At 37.1% G+C, this 22,647-nt stretch overlaps 1 protein-coding gene across 1 annotated transcript in view; it reads left to right on the forward strand.

Annotated features, from left to right (window-relative positions):
- Window positions 1-22,647, forward strand: part of TMEM163 (transmembrane protein 163) — an 83,359-nt gene that overhangs the window by 48,960 nt on the left and 11,752 nt on the right. The window contains exons 3-5 of the mRNA XM_026040891.1: window positions 649-692; window positions 1,786-1,877; window positions 16,545-16,641. Coding sequence (XP_025896676.1) covers window positions 649-692; window positions 1,786-1,877; window positions 16,545-16,641 — 233 coding nt within the window. The remainder of the gene's footprint in view (window positions 1-648; window positions 693-1,785; window positions 1,878-16,544; window positions 16,642-22,647) is intronic.

A 22,647-nucleotide genomic window follows, 5' to 3' on the forward strand; every position in this document is an offset into this window, starting at 1 on the left:
AGCTGTTCTAATGAATTCTGAAATATGAAAAATCAGATATTGCTTTTGTCAGCTGAAGAYTGACAAAGTTGTTAATGAGTCTAGTTTCGTAGAAGTATTTTTATGTTTTTCTGAAATGTATTCTTACCAGATTAGCTGATCATGATCTATTCATGAAAGAGTAAAAAAATTATTCTGGTTATGCTTTATTCAGAAACATCTTAGATGTTAAAACTGGAGTCCTTTTTATGCATTTTAGGCCCTGCTCAATGAGTCCTTTTTTCACTCTACAATCCACAGACAGTAGAAAGTGTTCAATGCTGTTCCATGTTATGAGTTTGCTCATAAATACAGTATTACTATTAGCTTATGACACAATTCATTGAAGTCTCAACCATACTGCTTGATAATGCTTGAATAAACACAGTAGGGACAATGAATTTTACTGAGCTGACTGAGTTTTCTTCTGAGTTTTTCCCCTCTCAAAAAGCAGGGGAAAGCTTTTCAAAATATAAGGCAGGGAAAGTATAGCAGGCTGTCTCATGCCCTCATTTAAAAAGTGTTAGGATGTTACAGACTACTATTTGAAATTTTTGCAGTTCCCAGATGAGAAAAGAAGATCTAAGACAAGATTTTAAATGATTCTAAATAATATTTTCTTTCCTTTAGCTGTCTCCGTAATGAGATACAGTGCATCATCATTTGGATTTGCTGTAAGTAGAGTTACAATTTAAACATTCCCTTTAATTTTTATCTTGTGCTATTTCAGATTTTTCTGATTTTTTTTCTTATTTTAAGTTCATGATAAGGTTGCAAAATAGTGATTGTTCAGGAAAAATATTTTTGAAGTCACCTCTTGGGAAAGGATAAAGATGTTTTCATAGTCAAAAATGGAAAAAGTATAATGAAATCTTATACTGAGTTAATATCACTGTTTGTATCTTGTGATTGATAGAGACTATCCATCAGGCTTAGCGCTACAAAATTTCTCAGCTTTTCCATTTTTCATGTTGAACTTGATCCAAATTCTGAAGTTCCGTTCTGAAATTTTTGTGATTCTTTTCTTATTGGAATCTATGATAAAACTCCAATTCACTTAGGAATGACAATTTTGCTCTCTGCAAATTGCTGTGATTTTACTGTTCTGTGCAGAGCAAAATATGTGAAATGWAAAATAGCTGAGCTGTGAAATATTTTGGCTCATTTGACTCTGTARAAAGTTTGACTTGAATATGGGGTACTTATGGTGGGACAAGCCAATATTTTGAAGAATTTGTAGGTGTTACTTCACACCGTCATTTATGTAAAATACAAATTATGTTGATTTCGATGATAATATARAATAATAGACCATCTTATATAAACTGAGGTTTTGAAGTAATTATTTCTTTACTCTGAAATAAAATCTTCTATTGAAGAGAATTAATGAATTTCCAGGGAAAATGAATGCTTGTCTGGTATTTTAAAACATTTTTTATTTTAGAAAGAATCTCATTAGTGTTTTAACTCTTACGGCACCACAGCAGCAGGTTGATTTTTTTTTTTTGAACTTCCCCTTAGGTGATGGCTTACAAGCATCAAGTTCTTAATCCCTTGATTGATTTACTGAGCTCTAAAGCGTATTATTGTGCAATAATATATGGGAAAATGTGAAGATCAATCAATTTAATGAATGTAAATCCTACTTTCATTAAAATGATATCTCTGAAGCTGCTTTGTGCCTGTGCAGCATGGTGATGATAAATGCGCTGTGTAAGTGCAAGGCACGTTAATGGCCCACAGACCAGCTGACTGTATCTCTTTCAGTTCGATGCTACGCTGGACGTTTTGTCATCAGTGATYGTCCTGTGGCGTTACAGCAACGCGGCAGCTGTGCATTCTGCACACAGGGAGTACATGTAAGTGCACTTAATTACTTTGGGCTTTGATAGAGGCCTGTCAAGCTGTGATGTTGCAGATTCCAGACCTGGGACAAAAGCATTCTGGCATGTCAGCACGTATTCATCCGTTATGTCCATTTACTGCTTGATCTTGAATGTCAAGCCCTTATTTGGGCAGACCTAACTGTGATGGGGATCTTTCTCAGCCAAGGTGGTAATAGGGCATCTGTGCAGCATCTGTATCAAATGAGCTATATTTGCAAAGCAATGTGTAAGGAATTTATGCATATCTTACTTCATGTTTTGCTATATTATGCCCACGAGACTATGCTTTTCAAATACATTCTTGTAATATACTTGTGCTTCCCTTAACAAGATGGGACCATAAATTTTCATGTTGATTCCCTTCTCTGAATCTGAAAATCTGAATCACTTCAGGTTTTAGTGATCTTATTAGAAGTTGAGGTTGTAGGATACCTGACAAAATCGAGCTTCTGGTGGTGATATGATAAATGGTGATAGTTGGATGACGTATGTCTATTACAACCACTGTACAAAGAGAGAGACAGACAGACTTTTTATTATGGAGCTATTGCTGTTTTGGTAAGTAAGGGTATATCAGTAATTCCATGTTTGCTATATGGTCGAAAGTATATGCTTGCAAAGTAAGCATATTTAATGATTTTTATATGAATGATATGGGAAAAAATCTTCTTTAGTCTCCTGTGCAATATTTATCACAGGAGAAGTTATATCCTGCACCATGTCATTTTGTAGCGTTTCTTTTGGCAATGCATGGGAGAGCTGAGAAGATCTGGTGGAGAGGCTAAGGAATTGTTCCAGCTAGTGCCTAAAAAGGAGCTTTACCTCCTACACAAATTCAGAGTTTATCTAGATGGAAAATTGTAGTGCAGTGTGGGCAGCCTATAGTTCAGCATAATCTCAGTTTTATCTGCTATGTGCTGCCATAGCCGGCAGTACCCCATCTGGCCTGTTTTAAGGTAACTCGACTACCTCTCTGGAATAGACTGTAATTTTGAAATACAGGGTGATGCAGTAGCTTTTATCCTGAAACATCATTAAGGTAGTCCCTTCCTTAAGACGGCAAATATGATGAGATTGGGCTTTAATAAAACTCATAAGACAAAAAGATAAAAAGAAAAAAGGACAAAAACTTGTCCTCACAGTCACTACCTAAAACTCAAGAGAAAGAGAAAGCCTTTTTATAAGCATTATTTTTCAGTGTAACAGCTTGCCTGTCCTGTGAATTCCTCTCTGGCAGGATTCCATACATAATAGTTTGGAGTTAAAAGGCCACAGCATACTGATACAGCATCGATTCATAAAAATAAAACCAGATATATTTGATTAAAATTAGTTTTCCTGCACAAATTTGGACATATTAACAGATATTTCCTGCATATCCGCTTTTGTGGGCGTCCACAGAGATTCTCATCAACATTTAATTAACACACTTTTGAAATCTCCTTCTGCTTGGCTTTTTCAAATGAACCTTACTTTATGCAGAGAATAAATCCCAATACAAAAGAAGAATCAGCATATCCCTATGGCTAAGCCAGCAAAGTGAACAAGCARAGTGGCAAACGTATTTTCCTGCTTTTTATGCTCATTTTTAATTTTCTTTCATAKAATCCTGCTGCTTTTCATAAGGCTAAATTAAGTCAATGAATTACTTGTCATGCCCTCTAGTCGAAGACAGCTAAGGTTACATGATGAGCTTGGTACTGAGTGAAAGAACATTACCATATGCTGAGAATATTAATCACTGCTTGGGCAATCTGCTTGGGTTACCTCTTAGTTTCTAAGACTGACAAGAGAATCATAGTATAGACAAGCAAAGAGCTGATTGTATCTGCTAAGACTGTTATTAGTTGTGTCAGATTTTTGAGGGAGGTGCATTTACAATTTCCTCTTGTGTTTAATCTATCTTTCTTGAAAGGCTGCATGTAATTATTTTTCATCCGCTTCAGGGAAATGTTGCATGGCTCCTCTTGGCTGCTTTCTTATCTTATAAATAATCTTTATATCATATGTGTCTGTAATTACATCTGTTCTTTCATAGTCCTTGTTTTCTGTGTGCCAGTGCCTCAGTGGGGAAGTTTGCTCTCAGACTCCTGGAGAGTTTGGTGGAAATCCATGCAGGTGCTTATGTCATGCTGCGCATTATTCTGGTTTTTGTGTGCCCAGCCATACTTGGCCTTAGCATGGGAGCTACATGCCCGTGCAAACACGAGTTCTGTCTATCTATCACTGCAATTTACTACAGCAAGGGGTATCAGTGTGTTCAGTTTAGTTCATTATTTGTAACTCTAGCTTTTACTGATTTAAATACTACATTTGTATGTGTGTTCTAACATACCTGAAAGTAACCCACATCCCTGTGCTCCTTGGCAAGAGCTAAGTGCAATTGCCAATAAATTACATATTGCAAATTTATAGAAATTCATATTTTGTACACCTGACAGCAAGAAATCAATCCAAAATCTTTTAAAATCAGTGTAAAGCCTCTCAATGAGGTCAAAGTTGACCAAAGAATTGTGTAGTCGCTCTTGAGCATATAGTCATATGGAAGTTTAGAAATGCAACAGTTCATAAGCTAGTACTGAGACTGAATAGCAGMTATCAACTCTATGTGCCAATTCTGTTAAGCTGAACACATGCAATTGCATTTGACTTCAGGAGGATTGTAGTAAAGTGACTGACATGAAAATTTGTCCTACAGGGTTTAACTGATGTAATTTCGTTTTTACTGATTGAACTCCATTAGTATGTTACAGAGCTCGAAATTCTTGAAAYGTTATGGTCTTGGAATGCTCTGTGATAGAGGCAAGGGCTGATGCCCTTAGCATCCACAGCTCTTAGGACTTTCTGGCTTATGGGTTTTGTTTGGGCTGATATTTTGATATTACAAAAACTAGCTCTGTGCAGCATATTCAACATTGTCATTCTTGACAATTGCAGCTGGTGTTTATTATGTATTATTTTGTTGATGATACTGAGCTAAATTCTGTGTTTYCAAAGAACCAGGCTGTTAACATCTTTTTTAACCCACTGCCAGAGTAAATAGGAAACCTTACTCATAATCAGCATGCTGCCATAAAGCGAAGAGCAGAAAACTCACATTTCTTGAACTGTTTCTAATTGCACATGTCAGAGTTCTACTACAAAACTGCATTATAACATGGGGAAGTAATTCATAATGAACTCATAGCAATCAGTGTTGCTATGACATTTTACCTAATGAGTGCAGATAAGTTTTATTCTCACATTTGTGAAGCCATCATCCAAAACATTGTCTGTAGTATTAAAATAAGAGAAATTAGATAGTTGTGTGTGTCAGATAAAGGTGCAGGTATCCTTCGTACCTTTACTTGCTGCTGAGAAAGGTTTTATGAGGTGAAAATAAACCTTTCTATCSTCATTGGGGAAATATTCTGGTATGTTCGTTCTTTATGATAAGATGATACTTTACTTGGAACAGTAGGTGGCTTACATTATCTCTGTTCCTGTATTTATTTTGCATAGCTTTTCTTGCCTTATGCTGTATTTAAAAACAGTGGATCGAGAATTGGGAAGGTCTTTGCAATCTTGACAGCTTTGCTGTTAGATGGTATTTAAAATCCTCRCTATATGTCAGCTTACCTTTCATCTTCATACATTATGCCTCAGCAATGGCAGCTGGATATGATCTTATCAGAGTTCTTGTATCCAGTGGTCAAATGAAGAATGCTTCCACTGAGGATTTGATTCTTAATAGGTTCTTGAATGATACGGTTGGAATAAACTAGTATTTTCAGCTAGTTTGACATCTGCAATAGCACAAGCTTAGGAGATTGATCCAAGAATTCCCAGCTTTAGCTACAGGTAAAACTAAACTCTTAGAAAGGTACTTGATGCTTCCTCAGGGTTTAAAACAATCAGAAAATCTCTCACGTCCTTTACTATTCTATTCCCATATTTAATTAAGCTCATTGTTAAAAGAAATATATCTTATTTGTAATCTGAATATATCTGACTTCAGTTTATGAGCACTCAGTTTTGTTGTGCTTTTTTTTTTTTTTTTTAAATCTGATGAAAGACCAACCTGCTGCTGGTTCATTGTGATTTTCAGTTATCTTTTTTTTTTTTTTTTAAATCTGATGAAAGACCAACCTGCTGCTGGTTCATTGTGATTTTCAGTTATCAGAGAACTTCCCCAGGAACCCTATGTAATGAAGGGAGGAAGGAAAAGAAAAAGAGTATTCTAGGATTTCAGGTAATAGATATGAAATTTTTCCTAGTCTTCTTCTTACTGCTGATGTATTTGTAGAAGCCCTTCCTGTTGTCCCTGACATCCTTTGCTGACATGCTGACATCCTCCCCTATGTTGAGCTCCATACATTCCAGTTGCTCTGTCATGTAAAGAGCAACTCTGCCACCTCGCCTTCCTGGCCTGTCCTTCCTGAAAAGCCTGGAGCCCTCCATGGCCACTTTCCAGTCATGGGAGCTGTCCCACCATGTCTCAGTAATTGCARTGAGATCAAAGACCTGCAATCACACACGCTTGTACAATTCGCCCTGTTTTTTCCCCATGCTGTGTGCATTAGTGTTTAGAGGTATTTTTGTTGGGCAGTGGGGGCATGTTCCCCCACGTAATGCCATGGTTTTAGACAAAAGATAGCAGATAAGACTTGCACAAGCCTCATAGTCAAAATAGAGTCAGCCTGACTGAGATAGGCTGACAGATCCCATTTCCAACAGAATTCACATGTTGTACTTTGATACATTCTTTAAATTTTCTTCCTTAAATTTTCAAATTCCTTAAATTTTCACAGCTATGTTAGCAGTTTAATATTTTTCAGACAGATGAAAACTGTTTCAAAGGATGTGAGGAATAAAGCAAATTAGAGCAAACATAAATCACATTACTGTAAGGATTGTGGCACAGTGGGAACTTCGGGTTTCTACTCAGCCTAAAAATGTGTGAGTAGTGCTAGTAGTACTTGGAAACCCTTCAAAAATGGGAAAAAAAAAAGAAAAAAAGAAAAGCATGAGTTCTAATTCCCCAAGATAAAATCAGGGAAAATTCAATTCCTCATCTTGTTTGTCTGTGATGAGCAATGGTTTTCCCTAAAAAGTACTGAGTCTGTGTAGAAAGCAGAAAGCATATTTAAGGAAGAATAGTTAAGTAAACAGCAAGAATAAAATACTCAGTACAGCTCTACATGGACTAAGCAGACACCCACTCTGAGAGTATCTTAAGCAACTGCTCTTTGCCGTAGTGTTTCCATGGTCAGTATGGATATCTTATGGATAAATATTCCTTTGACACCTCATTCTCCTGAACTTATTTGCTAGTGCATCTCATTTCTTTTTAGCTAGGGGGAATACAGATAATGGGCATAGCATCCTCCTTTAGTTCCTAGGGAAAAATGTATGGCTTAATTAAATGATACTTAGTACTCTGTGCTGCATTACTCTTTCTAATCCTAAACCTACCTTTGTTCCATTGTCTTTTATGTCCAAATCAAGGACACTCCTTTGTGATACCAGTGACTTTAGCTTTGTGGATGCTCACTGGAATTGTCTTTTTTTAATCTCCTCTGCAAACTGTATAACGAACTATCACCACCACCTCTTGCAGTGCCACATCTGCTGGCTAAGGGAAGCAGGCAGGTTTGTGTGGCTGGTGAGCAATGTGAGGGCTTGGTGGATGCTGAATTGGTGTGAAGACTTCTTGTTTCCTGAGAAAATGTGCTGACGGGTGGGAGCTGGAAGAAAGTGAACCTCTCTTTCTAAAGTGATGGAAACCTCTTTTCCTCTCTTGCTTACGTTCAGACAATGCTGCTTAAGAATATATTCCCCATTTTTTTTTGGTCATGGGCTGTTGGTCATACCTTACATAAGTTATATTAAGTATATGGACATTATTTTTAGGCACACAGTGTAGGGATCATTATATTTCTTCCTTCTGTACCTTAAGCTTAAAACAATTGGAAAAAAACTTTCATGGGGAAAAAATGGCTTCATTATGCTGCCAGGTTGGGTAATTACTGTCCCCTTTTTTTCCCCCTCTGATTCACAATACGATACATACTGATCTGTATGATTGCAAGGTGTTTTCTATCATGGTTCACAGTAAGAAGAAAAAAATACAAATTTTAAATATTTTAACTGTATTTAAATTGTTATTTGCAAATTAGCTCTGCTGTATTGGTTAGCCCTTCTAAATGAGCATTGTCTATTCAGGTAGTGTTGAATGAAAATAATCCTCTCAATTCAGAGCCAACAGTATCAATCGCATCTGAACAAACTGTGGATAATTTTATCCAAGCCTTACACAGGAAAGAGTTTTGATGCACAGATGGCAAAATCCGCACTACCCACAGCTCAGGGCAAACCTCTGTGGCTGGAGGAAAAACTCTTTTGTAAAGAGTGAATGGAATAAGTGATCTGGAAAAATATCAAACGTGTAGAGATAGCCTAAAAACTGTGAATAGCTCTGAACTGGACTAGCAGTTCTTGTTCAGTTGTGAACCCCCATGAGTGGGACCTTGTGTGACACATTAATGTCTCTGTTACAAGTGGACTAGAGTGTGGAGTTTGCAAAAGAAGTGTTCAGCTAGGCTTGGRTATCTCTTTTATTGAAGAAGAAATACAGCTTCTTTTTAACCTTTCTTCAAATTTCTTATGCAATTTTTCTCTGAAATGCTTAGCCAAATACTGTATCCAGGTGCAGTAATGGGTACAGGTTTTAGAGCTGCATTCCTGTATTTTAGAGCTGATTCATTCAGCTCCCTCATTTCTACATAAATCTATTATCCTACATACAGACGAAGAAAAACAGTCAAGCAATTGTAAACTTTGCTCTTACCCAGGCAGAAATGCATGTGTGCATACATTTATATACACACACACACAAATCCTCACACATAGAATTTATATTAAATATGAAATAGCAAATGCATATATTTATACCTTCTAAAATCTGTTTCTAAAAGTGTGGCATCTGTAGACTTGGCAATGATTTTACTGGAGCTAGATCCAAAATTTATTGAATTGATGAATGTCTTTTGGCTTCACTGGGAGTTTATTAGGCAATATTTATGTATATTGCCTAATATTCACAAATATATACTCAGGAGTATAGTGTTGACTGGTACTGGAATTTAATCATTATAGAAATTACTATTACAGAAATTCTCATAAGACTTTAATTTCCATCTGCGGAGGTATGAAAGAAACTCTGATAACTTCTTTCAGCTGCTCAGGCGAGGAACATGATCATCACTTCACAAGCCCTGAGGATGATTAAGGCACGTTGTACCATAAGTGCAATTGCACAGTCTGTACAGACTAGGAAGCAAAAAATAGGTCGTAAGAGTTTTCACAATCTTGTAAGTTGTAGGCATTTCAATAAGCTCTTATTGGCAGATATTTAATACCTAGAAAATCAAATTATTTATGGAAGTGTTGCCCTAGTTCATCTCTGCATTTTTAGAGGATGTAAATACTCTGGTTTTCAGCAAGCAGTGAAACTCCTGAGGATAATAGAAGTTTTAAAAGGTCTGTAGCATTTGCAGCATGAAATGTATCTTCACCATATCTCACCTGAGCCTTCAGATATAAACAGCATTTTCCTTGCATTTTGTGGAAGATGCGGTCAGGCCATGTGACAACATTTTCTAATACCAAAATTGTGATATTTTATTAAAAATAATTCTTGAAATATTATTTGAATGCATCCTGTTTGTTTCATAATCTGTTTTTTTTTTTGTTTCCTCCCCCATGTCAAGAAAAAAGCTATGTCTATAACAGCGCGGATCCAGATTCTAGCAATGGGAGGTAGATTATGRAACATATGCAGTGAGCACTGAGCCACTTATTTCCTGTGCATTTTACAGTAATGCTGTTCCCTCTTCACTGTGCAGCAGGCAGGTGCACGCACTGTGGACAGCCGTGATTCTGTATAGTTTGATGTTTAAACCTTCAGCAGTGACTAAACCTGGTAATAAATAAACTACACCACAATAATAAGCATAAACAAGCAATACAGCTGTGTTTAATTGGATGCAGTTTCAGCTTTAGCTCTAGAGCACAAGAGGAAAGTAGGGAAACTTGAGACTGAGGCTGACATTGCATTATCTTTTGCTGATGTAGTTCAGTCGTACACCACAGTGGCTAATAGTTGTCCTTTTTAATTGAGTAAGTTTTTTAATGGGTTTTATGAAGTAGATTTTACTGACCGTGGATATCCTAATTAAACCTATGACTCTCTTCTCAGTAGTACTGCAACATGGGCAGCAAGGAACAAGTCCTCAGGAACAGTGGCATCATAGTTCTAGTGTCTATTTTAAAAACAATTGGCAGCAGAGCTGTGTTTATGATATACAAGGTGCAGTTGTTCTGAACAGGCCATGTCCTCTTCCCACTGAAGACAGTCTTGGGAGCGCAAAGGTTACAGCAGGGATTGGGGAAAGAGAAGGCAAAGAAAGGCTGTAACATGCAACATCCCATCCTACCCTTAGCTCTCAAAATGCCAGTAAAACAAAACGACCACTCTCAGCCCCTTCCTTCCAAAATCGTATCTCACTTTTTTCCCATCATATCCTGTTTATCCACTGACATTTCTCAGTCCTCTTTTATTATCTCTACCCTGTTCATTTCACCCCCCGCCCCCGCCAGAACCTACTGACCTGCCTCTACAAAAAAAAAGTTTGTTGGTGACTGGAAGATAAACTTTGCTCCACCAAGTTTTCATCCTTTGAGTATCAGCATTTAATTTTTCTAGGGCTGTGTTCTTGTGCCATGTGACTTCCCATACAGGATCCCATATATGATCACTCAGTCTGTCACCCACTAATACTAAAATCCTTTGAAATCATATGGAAAAATGAATAAGCACATTTATGGTTTGTATTAAGTTAATTAATTAATGTTTTTTTCTTTTTCCTTTAAACCCCAGAGGATTTATTAACGGGTTTATACAGAGATTAAATCCTGTATCCTGCATAAAATTGATTTTTATAATGAGCTGGAAAGCTCACATTATTCCTGGGCCTAGACCTCATATTGCACATATTGGCCTGCTGTGCATTTTAATGCTGATGTAGTTTCTTGCAAAGTAGTATTTTTAACACTACTTCTGAACTCCAGCAGTGAAAACAGCCTGTAGAGATTTTAACATTTCCCTTTCTTGGGCTATTAGGAGCTATTACTGCTGAAATACCTTGACAGAGCCTGCAGAGAAAAAGATTTCATGAATAAAAATTCATAGGATCATAGTAAAATTCAGGTCAGAAAGGGCCTCTGGAGGTCTTTAGTCCAATCGCTTGCTTAAAGCAGTCAGCAATGAGATCTGAGCTCAAGTCAAGTCTTGAAAGCCTCCAAGAAAGGGGACCACACATCCCTTCTGAGCAAAGTGTTCCACTTGTTCTCCTGGCAAAAAAAAAAAAATTTTTTTGAAAAATATGTTAAAAAATGCAGAATTAAGCTAGAGTATACTGGCTCTTGGAACATAATATAAATATATGTGGTGAATARGAGTATAATTTATTTGTAGTATCATAGCAAACAGGGAATTGAATGAGGGACTGAAGCCTGTTTTGCTAAAATTTAAGAATATTATTTCTACTTGAAACTGAATGTTGTTAGAAACCCTAGTGTTTGTAATTACTATTTTGTTGTTGTTCTGTCATCTTGCACTTAGTAGCTTGACAGAAATTACTATAATTGCCTTTTTGTGAATAAGGCAAGCAAGGCTCTTTACACTGGAAAATGTAAAAGTAATCAGAAAAAAAAAAAAAAAAAGGTTTTCTAAGGTACAGAAGTGGATGAAGAAGATTGGTGAGCAGAACACTGGATGAAAAGAAGAGAGTTGTATGGATTGAAACATTGAGTAAGTAATAAAGTTAAGGAAAGCTGGTTCAAGTTTAGGCCTGATTCATATTAACTCTAAGGAACTCTTGTAGTATCTACACAGCACCAGTAGCAAGGACCACAGAATGCAGATCCTCAGAGTAGTGATGKAGGATGTGAAACTCTATTACTGGGGAAATTAAAAATGAGATGAGATGAGGTAGCAATAAGAGCTGACTTGTAGATATTGAAGGATGCATTCTTTCAGACAAACACGAAGAAATGTAATAAATGTGGTGTTCTAATGCAATCCAAGTTAGAAGATATAAGATACAAAAGGGGAGAGGATGGATGAAATAGAATTGGCCACGGATATCTTGGATTTCTTTGGTCTAGAATTAGGAATCAACTAAGTCAGTGAAGATCTCAGTAATGTTATTAGAAAGATCTCTTGAAAGAGATTTCTTTCTAGATGATTTCCTTCTAGAAATTACGTTTCTATAGAAAACTTTAATTTCCCAGTTTTAACATGAAGAAAATGCTACAGGGTGTAAATAGACTCAGAGGTGAGGCTGTATGARAGCATGGAGTATTGCTGTCTGCTGCAGACATTGATCCTTGGTCCTCTATTACACCTTTAAATCTCAACTACAAGCACTTATAAATTTGAGGAAATTTTTATTCTGCTTCTAACACTGAAGCAAATGCAGGACCTTTGTGAGCAATTCCTGTGCCTTCAGCAATGATAACAGTGAGAGACTATGCAGCATTTACTATCAAGGGTCATTTCAGAAAACCTACATCTAACAATATATCCAACACCAAGAAATATTTTGATTTTTTTCCATAAATATCTAGAATAATTTTTAAATCCCATAAATGATATTAGGAAAATGAAATACCTGAAACTCGTGATTCTAGTTACTGCTTGTTATATTGTTCAGAGCCAAAATAATAAAATCATTTTATTATCCATATCATTGTTAAATAGGAAGGGAGGTTAGGTTTCTAATATTGCATTTTAGATGGAATAGAACTGGGAACTAATTAGATTGCTGCTGACAATCTTCTTTTATTCCACGTAGCATCATTAAATTTCATTGACTATTTTAATGAACTGGAAGTATGCTGGTAAAAATTGTTCCAGGATGTAAGAGACACATTACCAAGTAAACAGAATCTTTTCCCTCCATCCCCCGGCTCACAACAGCCATGTCTGTGAGCTGTTAAGTGAAAATTAAAACATTTTTACAGAACGTATTGATATGCATCACTAATTTGTTCTCAATCCTTAATTCTATTGCACTGCTCCTGCTACTATTAGAGCAGATTGACTGGAGAGGAGTAATTACCCAAGGCTTCATTACAGACCCTCACTGGCGCTATATTATTGTGCTCCCTTTGCCAGCAAGATAGTGGGMTAATAATTAAAAAGTGAGATGTGTTGCTATGAGTATTTTTTAGTAGCCAACTGATTGGAAAAAACTGTTCTCAGTCACTCTTGATAAGCTGAACCAAGATCTCTCTTGAGGTAGTTTGTAGTAGTTTGTTTTTCTCTGTAGCTATGTATGTAACTTTTTATTAGTTTATTTATTTTAGAGAATATTATAATGTTAACATCCAAGTCTAAATCTGCAGCCTTGATTCGAGTTGAACACTGCTTACACAGAGTAGACCACTGGCTCTAATGAGTCTACTCAAGAAAAGAACACAACAAGAGATGCAGAAAGTAGAATTGCTTTCTGGGCAAGAACTCCGTGTTGGTATTTAGTCTTTGATTGAAATAATTTTTTTTTCTCTAATCACTACCTACAGGGAGTCCTAATTTTTACTTTTTATTTTTTAAATTTTTATGGGCAATTCTCAGTTGTCTTGAGCTTGTCTAGAAATGGCAGTTGGCCCCCCAGTGTGATAGACTGTGATTGATGAAGCTGCCTTCGCCTGGATCCCTGGAACTAACACCCTGCACTTGCAGCTGCAAATGTTTTACTTAGTTACAGAATAGTTGAAATAATTGTTAGCAGATGGCAGTTAACAGGCTCTCCTGAAAGTTTTTGTTGTCTAATGGCTTGAAAAATAAAGCAGAGTTACAACAATCAAGTGCAATTTGGTTATTATGTGCTGCAATTAAAAGTTAAGACTAATTCTTGGAGATTGTCTTTTTTCATGATTTTAGACTGTATACCATACAATTTTTTTTTTCTGGCAAACAAGGCTAAAAGACARCACAGTGCAGTATTTTTATAGAAGTTGATATACTTATCCAGTATTAGGATTACTGAGCAAAGAGGAGACATACACCTATATGCAAAACATATATAGGTGTTACAGTACTATGCCATTACTCATGAATTTTGCATGGCTCCAGATTCCAAAAGCCAGTGGATAAAGGAGCTGCTGGATTTGCTGATATGATGACTCAGTTCCAATTCAAGCCTCACACTGCATTTCTCTCTGCTATTAATATTCCTGCCACTCTGTCATTAACTTTTTTTTTTTTTTTTGTATTTCTTCTTTTAGCTGTTTCAGGTTAAGTAGGTGTATGGGAATTCTTTTGACACTGTAAAAGCTCGTCTGGGAAATAGGATGCACTGCTCAAGAGAGCTGAAGTCATCATTTGTCTGCTGGCATAAGCAGAGATGTCAGACATATGCTGTTCTGCTTGGGTGGTAGGAGGGTTTACAGGGATTAGGCTTACCCTAAACTGTACAAACTCTGTGAAAACTGTGTCCAGCCAGTGGTCAGAGCAGGTGCCTGAAAGGGAAGTTCACCTGTCTCCTCTGATGCTACACAAAGAGAAGATGTGCTAAGGAAAGGTGATGATGTTCATGTTCCACTGTTTTCTCCACACACTTGGCATTAAACAATATATTTTGACACAGAGAAGTTTAATCTGTTCTTTCCAAACATGCATTTAGGGTCTGCTTGGTTTCAGCTAGCTGGGAATAGTAGTACAAGTTTTTCCTTTAGTATTGATTTTAAAGGAAATGTCAGTATATTCTTGYATGAAGTGTATGTATCTTGTTTTTACCTATCACTGGCTCAGCAATTGGCCTAAGGCAACTCAGCCATGTTCTGCGCACCAGTTCTGTATTCTAACGAGCTCATGCTTGCACTGGGCCCAGGAAATGGGCAGAATTTTTGCTACATGCTTCTGCTCCCTTATCTAAGAAAAGTGAAACAGTCATTAAAACAAAATCTACCTCAGAGGGTTGTGCAGAGAATCCACTCCGCCAATTCCACGCACAGGTTACGGTCTGGACTTTTGGTTTGATTTTGAGTCTAGGGGTAGGACTTAGGGGTAACTGGACTGTTCGGAGCCTCTTCTGCCCACCTGTTACAGCAGGTTATGTTTTATATGACAAAATGAAGCACTGCTGCCGTTTACCCGTGAGAGCAGGCAGAGCAGTCATGCCAAAGTGCAACGAGTAGCTTGGTCACAGCGGTACTGGGAAGGGTGTGCGAAGACTTCCATGCATCTGTACTCCTTGGAGCTTCTTTACTTGGAGTTTGCCTGTAGGATTAGGTAAATTTTCTACGGTGTGTTTTATATTGCTTGAGCTGATGAGTAAAATGCCCCAGTGCCGAGCTGCACCACTGTTCACCCTCTTCTTGGACCTAGGCAGAGCAGCACCACTCGAGCTGCACTCCCTACGTTGAGCTTGGTGCGAGCGGGACACGTAGTGCCAACCACCAGATGGCCTGATGTCTGAATTGTTAAAAATAGTAGTGTGCTACTGGGATAATTATAGCACCCTTAGACTGAGTGAACAGATAGGTAGTAGATGATGAATAGCAAACAGAGAGAAGAGAAAATGCATTTATAGAAATAATTTCTTTAATATTTAATACTTTAATTATTAAAAATGYTCTCGGTGTTTTTCTGTTGAAATTTTCTATTTGCGAGCAGATTTTTTATATAAAGTGCTATTAGTAAAATGGAGTTATAGATACATCAATACTGTAATAGCCTAGCTTTAATTGTTTATAAAGTAGAAATCAAAGCTTTAGGACTTAATAGCAAGAGGCACTCCATCTCAAAGTAGTAGTGGCAGACTGGTATGTTTGAATCAAAACCAAAAGTTTTTTAACTGTAAATTTCTTAATATGCTTTGTAAGCTTTGTAGTCCCTCTCTTACTTCTCCTTCCCCTTCTCCACTACTTCATCTTCAATTCACTTTCTCATTTGTTTCCGTTTTGATTTGCTTTTTGTAACAGCTTCTAGATTCTCAATTCTATAGCGCAGGAACAAGGCATCTGATTCTGTACAGTTCTTAATACTAAAGGACTCTGATCTTTGTGTCCTTCACGTTGAGAGACCCTCAATTTTTTTTTTTTTTTTTTTTTTTTTTTTTTTTTTTTATTACTATTAACTGCATTTTAAAATTCTGTTTCTTGGAGACTTGGGAAGGAAACCAAGGTTTCATGTTCTGTTAAGTTTCTATTAAGATTTACCAAATATCTGCCCTGGTTGAGTAAAGAAAATAGAGTTCCTTGGTTATGTCTAATGCCAGACTAGCAAAAGAAGCAGAACAGAGAATGACTCTTCTGGAAACTTGATGTATCATCAGGAGCAGAAGAGACATGTCTTTCCCTGTTGCTGTCACCCAGAAATATCCATATGGTCTGTCCTACCTTTTCACTTACAGTCCATTTTAAGCAATGGCAAAGAACTGGAAAATTCTCTTCATTGTTTTACAAGTCCCTGTCCTTATCTCCTTAAGCTTTTTGATCATTAAAATTCTGTTGTGTGTTATCCATTAACAGTGAGAGATTTAACAACTCCAAATATGTTCTAACGTTTCTTGGTCTCTTTTTTTTCCCCAGAGCTTGTGTGATCTTGGGTGTCATATTCCTGCTGTCATCTATATGTATTGTGATCAAAGCCATCCATGATCTTGCAAAGAAGGTGCTTCCAGAAGTGGTAAGGTGATTTCTGTTCTTTAAAATGTTCCATTCCTCATACTTCCAGTGCAACTGAGGAAGGGCAACATCTTGCAGTGAGCCTCGTTGWGCTCAGTGGAGTTGTAGCAAGTGTCAGGCCTGCCTTGGCTGAACCTCACTGCAGGTCGTTGTCTTGAATAAGTCCTTTTTTTCTCATGTGAGGCTAGTATTTAGGGATCCTTAATCCTTAGGGATTTTGTAAGGATGGTGGTATGCTTTCTTCTCCCGAGTTACTATTGCAGACCAAATCTTTTTGAACATAAATGCTTAAAACTTCTATACAGGACAGTAGGAGTTCAGTGACACTGAGAGGTATTTTTGGACTATATATATATATATTTTGTTTTCCAGCTCTTGCCTCTAATTCCAGAGCCATGTACAAGTAGCAGGAATAAAACAGGTGAGGAGAGCATGCTGGGTGAAAGAGCTAGCTTTTAACTGGCTCACAATGGAGCATTGCCTAAGGCTTTTTTCTTGCTGTCTGCTTTCTTTTGGTATGGAAGCCAGCCGCTACCTGGCTTATGGAGCAGATCTTCCCAGCAGCCTTCCTCTCAGYGCTGCTCTGTCCTGTCCTGCTTGCTTCCTTTCACTAGTGGTTATTAATTTCCCTGAGCTCTACTCATCCAAACCAGTTACTCACAGGAAGAGCCAAATGGCAACTTTTTGTCTCCCGCGAGACTCGTCTTTATTTTCACTTGTTCCAATGTACTCAGACGAAATGAAGCTTCAGTTCAGTTGTAGTACGTACAACCAGACTTCAACTTCTTTTGTATTCAGCCTTCAGAAAACTTGGTCCATTTGTAAGCGTGTGCAGACTCTAGCATCAGGTCTTGATCTTCAAGGACCATTCCCCACACAACAYTGGAGAAAAGCCTCAACTACTTGCTTTCAGCTGGGAGATGGAGGCATCGAGCGGACTGTTCTCATTCATATATGTGCTCAAGTAATAACAGCTGGTGGGAAGATATATCTGGCAGGGCGCAGATTGAGGCTGACTGGTGGCAGGGTAAATGCCACATGTGCACACAGAGACAATTCGCAGGTCTTGGAATTCTGCCTGGAAAGTAGGCTAGAAGCAGGGAAGGRAAAAGATGGTACTTTCAGTGTCTCTTAAAATGACATGGCAAAGCCTTTGCTTTTCAAACCCTTGCCATATTCCACTGCCTCTCACTATATGAAAACGATACAGGTCAAGGTTGCATGACAGGTGAAATATCTCTGTGTAAACCAAAAATAACATTGAAGAAAGGAGAGAGAGAGAGAGAGAATACTGTTACAGCAAAGACACTGTTGTCAGCAGTGAATTACTATGCTAAGAGCTACTGCATAAAATACTTGGGGGGAAAAGGGTGTTGTTTAACATGAACTCTTTCACTTGTCTGAATCTGATGCTGATTTCTATTTGCTCAGCTTAGCTGCTGTTTCTCAGTCAAAACGGCCTTTTTTCCCTTGCCAGTTAAGTGTGGTCTCAGCCGATGTGCAGCTGCCCAGACATTATCATTGGTGTCTTGGAGGGTCAGAAATCTGATGAGTGCCCAATAGGGGAAGAAGTTTCTGCATCTACTCTCGTTCTTTTTATAGGGTAATGGCTTCTATTACATGCAACACTAGTGAATAAATAGCTAATATAACAAATTTCTACAATATATGGAAATATATTGATTAGAACAGCATTATGTCATAATGACTTTTTGCATAGCACTGTATAGTCAGTTGTGCATCAAGTTCACGACCTCAAATAGTTTCTGATGGTGATTCCTGTAATTTTGAGATTACTCTAATTCCAGGGAAGTTATCCTAGAGGAGGAGAACTGAGGAAAGATTAGAGTAGTTCCACTGGTCCTCAAACTAGTTTAAATCTGTTGTTAAGGTTTGAAAGGATATATGTGAAAGCATAATTTTTATGTGTGAATCATAATAGCAAGATGGTGCAATTAATGTCTAAATTACTCTTTCTTGAGGCAAAGGTCATTAAAGATGTAAATACTTTTCAAAGTATTTTGAGAAATTTTAAATGTGTAATTCCTATTTTAAAGGAAATGTGGTGAAACCTTGCTGGAAAATGTTCCTGTTAGTACTTACATGTTGAACACAAAGCTATTGTTGTCTGCCTGTCTGAAGACAGCTTATGTTTGGACTCAGTGATCCCAAAGSTCTTTTCCAACCAAAATGATTAGGATAGAAACAGTTTTGAATGTGTTGCTGTACGGTTATCTGGAATTCAAGACTATCACGAAGACGTAGAGCAAAGTGACTTACTACATCTTAGTCAGAACCATGGGTATCACATTTTATAACTTATTTTGTGATTAACCCCAAGTGATTTCAACACAGTTAATACAGTACTTACAATACTTACAGTACTTACAACTTACAAGTAACACAGTACTTACAATTTTTCTGAGCTCATTTTGATTTACTTAGGTTTGGGAGAAAATGATTTATAATATGGATATGTTTTGTAATGGATAAAACAGATCAAGTATCTTTTTGTTAAATATAAGCTGCTATGGTTAAAATCCTCAAAGAGTAGTCTGTCACTTGTGAATCATTCTGAATCAGTTATATGAAGCTCTTCATATGCCTTTCATGAGAGAAATGTTCATTTCCCATTTCATGTGGGTCATTTAATTGTCATTTAATGTGTTGTGGAAGCTATTTCCTTAGAAAGAATTTCTGAGATCTTTAGAGATTTCTTTGTCCATGAAATGGCTCTCAGAAGAGTTGCTACTAACATACTACTGATGAAAATACTACTAATAACAAAGGATATAAAATTCACACCACCAAAAAATCATTTAAAATGCCCTTCAGATGTTTTAATGGAATTTCCAGCTTTGGTATATRATTTTTCTAAGGGACTTGAACGCCCACAGTATATTACTAAACTGCAGAGAGGAACTACTTAATTTCCAGCATCGGAGCTCATAGTCCACTAAGTCAGGCTCTCTTCGCTCACATCACTGAGTTCTCTTTTATTCCTTGTCCAATGCAATTTAATTGGAACAAGCAGAAGGACAGCACTCCCACTCTGCATTGGTGTAGAAGCCGAGGAGAATTAGGGCTGTTGACTTTTGCATTTTCCGATCATGCCTCCCCATCCCTCCTTTGTTTGTTTCCCCCTTCCATTGTGTTGAGTAACAATAAATAGTGTGTAGTGTACGTCAGTGCACATTCAACGCACGCAGTGCTTTTAATAATTCTTCTTAAYGCTTCAGGACCTTGGGAAAAAGAGAAGTGCTCTTTTCCCTTCCTAGTTGCCTTGCTTGGTAGGCTATGGAATGTAGTTACCTTGGAAATGCTTATAAAGTAGATGGGGGTAGATTAATCATTTAGATCCTGGTAGTTTTAAATGAGAGCTGTTTGTGCAGTTTTACCTCCTGGTAGAAGATAAAATTTTGTATGTGGCCTTAGAGGCACCTTGTCACCCTTGAATCTCTCAGCAAACTTTTCTTTCTTTCTTTTTTTTTTCTTTTTTCTTTTTTCTTTTTTCTTTTCTTTCTTTTCCCCACTAAAATTCTTGCCCTGGAATATAGAATTCTGAGTCCTGTATTCACTATAATCCTTGTACTGGAAGAGGTACTTTGCCCTAATAACCTTCCTTCCTTCCAGGAGTTTACGTCCATTGCAGGCCTCAGCTTCTAGATTGCAGGGAAAAGCTGTTTATTTAATCATACCTCCCATGGAGATGGTCTTTGTCTTTCTTGGTACCTTTCTCCTTAACTCTTTTCTTGGTACCTTTCTCTGTAGCTCTATCCTCATTTTCAGATGGGAAACCCTAAGAGCACGTAGACTTCAAGATACAGGCATCACCATGGGCTTGCACAGTGTCATGTTCATTTTTTACTTTTGAGCATTGAATTAATATTTTTGTAGAACTTTTCTAACTGTGATTCTCACTCCTGTACTTAATAAGTTAAGTTCAGAATTAGTCACCGTTATGTAAAGTTAGACTTTTCCCTGTGTGCATTAATTTAGATAATAATTAAAAAAAGAAGCCTGCCCTGAAAATTGGCATGCTCTATCAGGAGAATTGGCCAGTGAATTAATTGTATTGTTACTGTATAATCTATGCTTGTGTTATTTATACACTTATTAATATCATGGGAAAAAGACATTTGTTTTTAAGTAATTGAGGAACTTATTCATCTTAAGCGTTCAAAATGGAATCGCTTGTGCTACAGCAGTGTTTTCAGTATCTGTGATATAGCGTAGTGGTTTGCAACGACTGCACCATAGAATTACATTGTGCACTATGTTTTTTAAATTAATTAATTTATGAAGTCATGAATTACACAGTTAATGATGAGGCAGAGCTGGCTGTAGCTACTACTGCCGCTAAAGACCAGAAACCACCGATTTTGAGTATATGAGAGAGAAGCATAATGCATTTTTTTTCTCATTTATGGCAGTATGAATAATGAAAAGAATCCTGCAGCTGAGCTTCCTTACATACTTTATTCAAGTGTTGTCCTGGCTGGGGATGGATGTACAATTCCTGCTGTATTCTGCACCTCTTGTGACAACTTGTATCAAACCAAAAAGTCTCTGTGTGAATTGGAGTTTTGTTGTTGGAAGTTTGGAAATAACTTTTGAGGGGCACCAAAAAACTCTCTGGTTTTTAGTCATGGGAATAGATGATAAAAATAAAGTTTTCCTGCCCCTTCAGGGAGGATCTGACTGTCAGCTGACCTTAGATTGCTTTTGCAGAGATGGTTCAGTTTCCTTTGGAGACAAATTTGTGTGGAGGTGTAGATGTAGTTCCTGGAGGCATCACCACATAYGCACAAGTCTCTATCTGTCTGTGACCTCCTTTCCCGTTTGTCTGCAAAGATTTTAATTAAAGCTTTTATATTTTACCAATTTAGAAATGTGATGACATTTTACACTTGCCTTGGAAAGTGTTGTTTTTGATGGAAATCTTACTGTTTCTTTCCTGTTCTTGCCATRTAGCTAGTATGCTTAAGCATTTGGGTTAAATTTCCTGCAAATAAGTAGGTGTATGTGTGCTGTGCAAAGTGCTCTGAGTGCACCAGTGCTCATCTAGAAGCATTAATATTATTTAAGTGCTAACAGGTCTCGGGCTTTCCACGCTTGTGCTGTACTGTTGGTCTGCTCAACCACTGTGAGTAGGTTTGTGATGAAGAGCAGCTCTGAACAGGCTAGTGTGCACCAAACAGAGAAAGATTGGAAGGTCCTTGAAAACAAAATTTGTAACCCAAAAGAGAGACTCACCATTAATATGTAGTAAACTTAAAGCTACAAGTTCCACTTCTTTCTCYATTTTTATTTCTTATACAGCCATGAATCTGGCTTCACTAAGTTAATCAACGCTTGACATTTGCAATATAAAATCTTTGTTCTCTTTGCCTTTGCGCTTAATTTTGAATAAATTATAGTCTGATTGTGCAATTTAAGAATTTTTTCTACATCATGCTTTTCTATAAAAATTGTATGTGAATGTTGAACCTAACATAACATCACTTCTTGATTTCAGATGAGTTACTAAACCTTTTTTAGCTATCAGAAGCAGACTATTTTTCCTATCGTTATTCATAACATTTGTTTTCCAACCTCTGTTGGCCATGATGAGACAATTCCCAGTAGGAAAAGGGATTGCCATTGCTTTATTAATGATTCTGAGATCTCTATCCATATACTGACCTGGAAGATTTGGTACAATACCAAATTTGGTATTTGGAAGATTTGGTACAATACCTTGTCTTCACTAATGGAGAAATAGTAGCAGTCCATAATGTTGACAGCATCATGTTTAGATTTCTGGGCAAGATTTAGTAATTTCTTTGTGCTTTGATATATTGAGAAAAGAGTTTAAAACTCAAATTAAGCTTAGATTTCCAGCAGTGTTTTGTTTTTGGATTTGTTAGTGTTGACCCTTGACATCTCTCTGATAGAAATCTTTCATTTGCTTGCTTACCTTCTTCATGTCAATTGCTATATACTCTTGAATAATGTAAATACTTAA

Source organism: Nothoprocta perdicaria, unplaced genomic scaffold (assembly GCF_003342845.1).
Source record: "Nothoprocta perdicaria isolate Ctin4 unplaced genomic scaffold, notPer1 scaffold_27, whole genome shotgun sequence".
Taxonomy (NCBI): Eukaryota; Metazoa; Chordata; class Aves; order Tinamiformes; family Tinamidae; genus Nothoprocta; species Nothoprocta perdicaria.